The following is a 2,671-nucleotide window of genomic DNA, read 5'->3' as shown; positions in this document are numbered from 1 at the left end:
CTCATCCATTAGAAACTTGCTTTATAAGAATTCAACTTTTCATGAAATAAATATCTTATTCTCACTAGGGATGTAGAAGTAATATCCTAAACAATCTTTAGGATATCCTACAAAGATGCATTTGGTAGATGTAGGCTCAATTTTGATGGAAGTCTCTTGTCTAACATAAGCTTCGCATCCCCAAATTTTCATATAAGATAAGGATGGAGGTCTTCCATACCATATCTCATAAGGTGTTTCCTCTACCTTCTTAGTTGTTGCCATATTCAAGATACGAACTCCGGTGAGTAAATCATAACTCCAAAAAGATAAAGGAAGGGTACTTTAACTCATCATAGATCGAACCATATCAAGTAAGGTTCGATTTCTCCTCTCAGAAACACCATTAATTTGTGGTGTTCTAGGTGGAGTGAGTTGTGAGATAATCCCACGACTCCGTAGATGGTCTTGGAACTCTTGGCTCAAGTACTCATTTCCTCTATCCGAAGGAAGGATTTTGATTTTTTGTCGAGTTGATTTTCAACATCACTTTGAAACAATTTAAACTTTTCAAATGCTTCATATTTATGTTTCGTCAAATACACATAGCCAAAACGACTATAGTCATCAGTGAAGGTGATATAATATCTCTCCCAATATCTATACATTGTTTTAAAAGGTCCACATACATCGGTGTGTATGATGCCTAATAAAGCACTTTCCCTTTCACTTGTACCAAACAAAGGGGATTTTTTCATCTTGCCACATAAAAAAGATTCTCATATGTCAAATGACTCTATGTCATTTACCCCCAAAACTCCACTCTTTTGGAGTTGAGATATGTTTTACTTGTTTATGTGTCTCAGGCGATAATGCCATAGATATGTTTGGTTCAAATCTGGTTTGAGCCTTTTGGTGTTTACAGGACTTATTGTTTAAGGTGTCATCTAGGTTTAGTTCACAAATTCCATTTATTGGTCTAGCCTCAAAATAGAAGATTTCTTTCAGGAAGGAGTGAATGTTATCATCAACAAATTTGAAATCATAACCAAATTTTTTCAAACGTGAAACTGAAATGATATTTCTAGTAATAGAAGTAATTAAACACACATTGTCTATTGTCAAATATAGAACATATGGTAAACATAAATCAAAATGTCCTATTGCTTAAACTGCAACCCGTGCTCCATTTCCCACATGCAATACCATCTCATCTGCTTTCAGTTCCTTACATTTTCTGAACCCCTGTAATGAATTATAAATATGAATTCCACAACCAGTATCTAATACCCAAGTATTTTATGAAAAAAAAAGTAAATAATCCCATTTCAATCATGAAAATGGATATACCTGAAGGGCCTTCCCCAACCTTCTTGTTTTTCAACTGTTCAAGGTACTTAGGACAATCCCTTCTCCAATGCCCGATAACTCCATACTCAAAGCATGTGTCACCTTTGGCAACCTTTTCCTTCTACTTGGGCGGTGGGTTTTGAGGAGCTTTCTTCCCTTTGCCCTTGCCAGTTTGTGGCTTTCCCTTGAAGTTATTGCCTTTGTTATTCTTGATTTTTCCTCCACTAATCAATATCACGTGGGGAGTTTTACTTAGGATATTCTTCTCTGTGGTTTTTAGCTTCCTGTGCAAATTAGAGATTGGTTTCTCCCACCCATTCATGTTATAGTTCATGATGAAAGCATTGTAAGACTTTGGCAAAGAGTTCATGATGATATCTATAGCCAAGTCTTGTGGATATGGAGAGCCTAATCTTTCCACTTGATCCATGTAGCTTTTCATCTTGAGAACATGTGCGCTCACATTCCCATTCTCCTGCATTTTCAAGGCATCAAGTGCTCTCACAATGTCAAACCTTTCGGTTCCAGCTTGTTTTCCAAACATCTCCTTGAGATGTTCAATCATGTCAAAGGCAGTGTAGTGTTCCAGACCCCATTAAAGATCGAGAACCATACAGGCAAGCATGAGACATGAAACATCAAGTGAATCATCTATATGCTTTAGCCATGCATCATGTGCAGCCTTTGGGAGAGCAGGTGGTTCATCAGGAGTTTGGTGTTCAAGGACATAATCTTTCTTTTCTTATTTCAAAACAATTTTTAAATTTCCGTGTCTGCCCAAAAAGTTGGAGTGGTTGAGTTTTTCTTTTTCAAGAATTGACCGAATGTTCATTGGGTGATGTGTTACAGTAATTGGTGGAGCCATCTACAAAAGTTTAACAAAGTTTTCATTTAGTATTTAATTCTTTAAATAATAATTCCCTTTTGTTTCCAAAAATATTATTTATTTAAAGTTTAGGGTCCACGTTACAAATCAAATAAATGGTTAGATATCATTTATCCCATTTACCCAATTTTAACAAGGTAAATAACTTCTTTTAATTACACCATTTGTAATTCCTAGATTTATGAGACCCTTAACAATCCATTTTTTTAATTTGGTATCTATGCCTTGGAACACTTTTGCTTAGGTGACCTTTATCACAAGAGGTTTCCAATCAAGTCATCTAATTAGAGAAACTTGTACAATTGACCTATAACTTGGTTATAGAAATCACAAAAATACTTTGGCCATTAAAAGATAATACTAATGGCTATGTATCATTTATCTCACTAGCAATATACAAGTGACGTTAAAATGTTTCTAAAATTGGATGGCATAAACTTGAATTTTGAAAAACAT

At 35.1% G+C, this 2,671-nt stretch overlaps 1 protein-coding gene across 1 annotated transcript; it reads right to left on the bottom strand.

Moving 5' to 3' along the window:
• Positions 1–1,450: 1,450 nt before the first annotated feature.
• Positions 1,451–1,894, bottom strand: LOC145035549 (uncharacterized). The gene has a single exon (XM_078984074.1). The coding sequence runs from the start codon at positions 1,892–1,894 to the stop codon at positions 1,451–1,453; it is 444 nt and encodes a 147-aa protein (XP_078840200.1).
• Positions 1,895–2,671: the final 777 nt, after the last annotated feature.

The sequence above is a fragment of the Lactuca saligna genome, chromosome 3 (genome assembly GCF_052625555.1).
Source record: "Lactuca saligna cultivar CGN05327 chromosome 3, ASM5262555v1, whole genome shotgun sequence".
NCBI lineage: Eukaryota > Viridiplantae > Streptophyta > Magnoliopsida > Asterales > Asteraceae > Lactuca > Lactuca saligna.
This window is presented reverse-complemented; position numbering and strand designations above follow the sequence as displayed.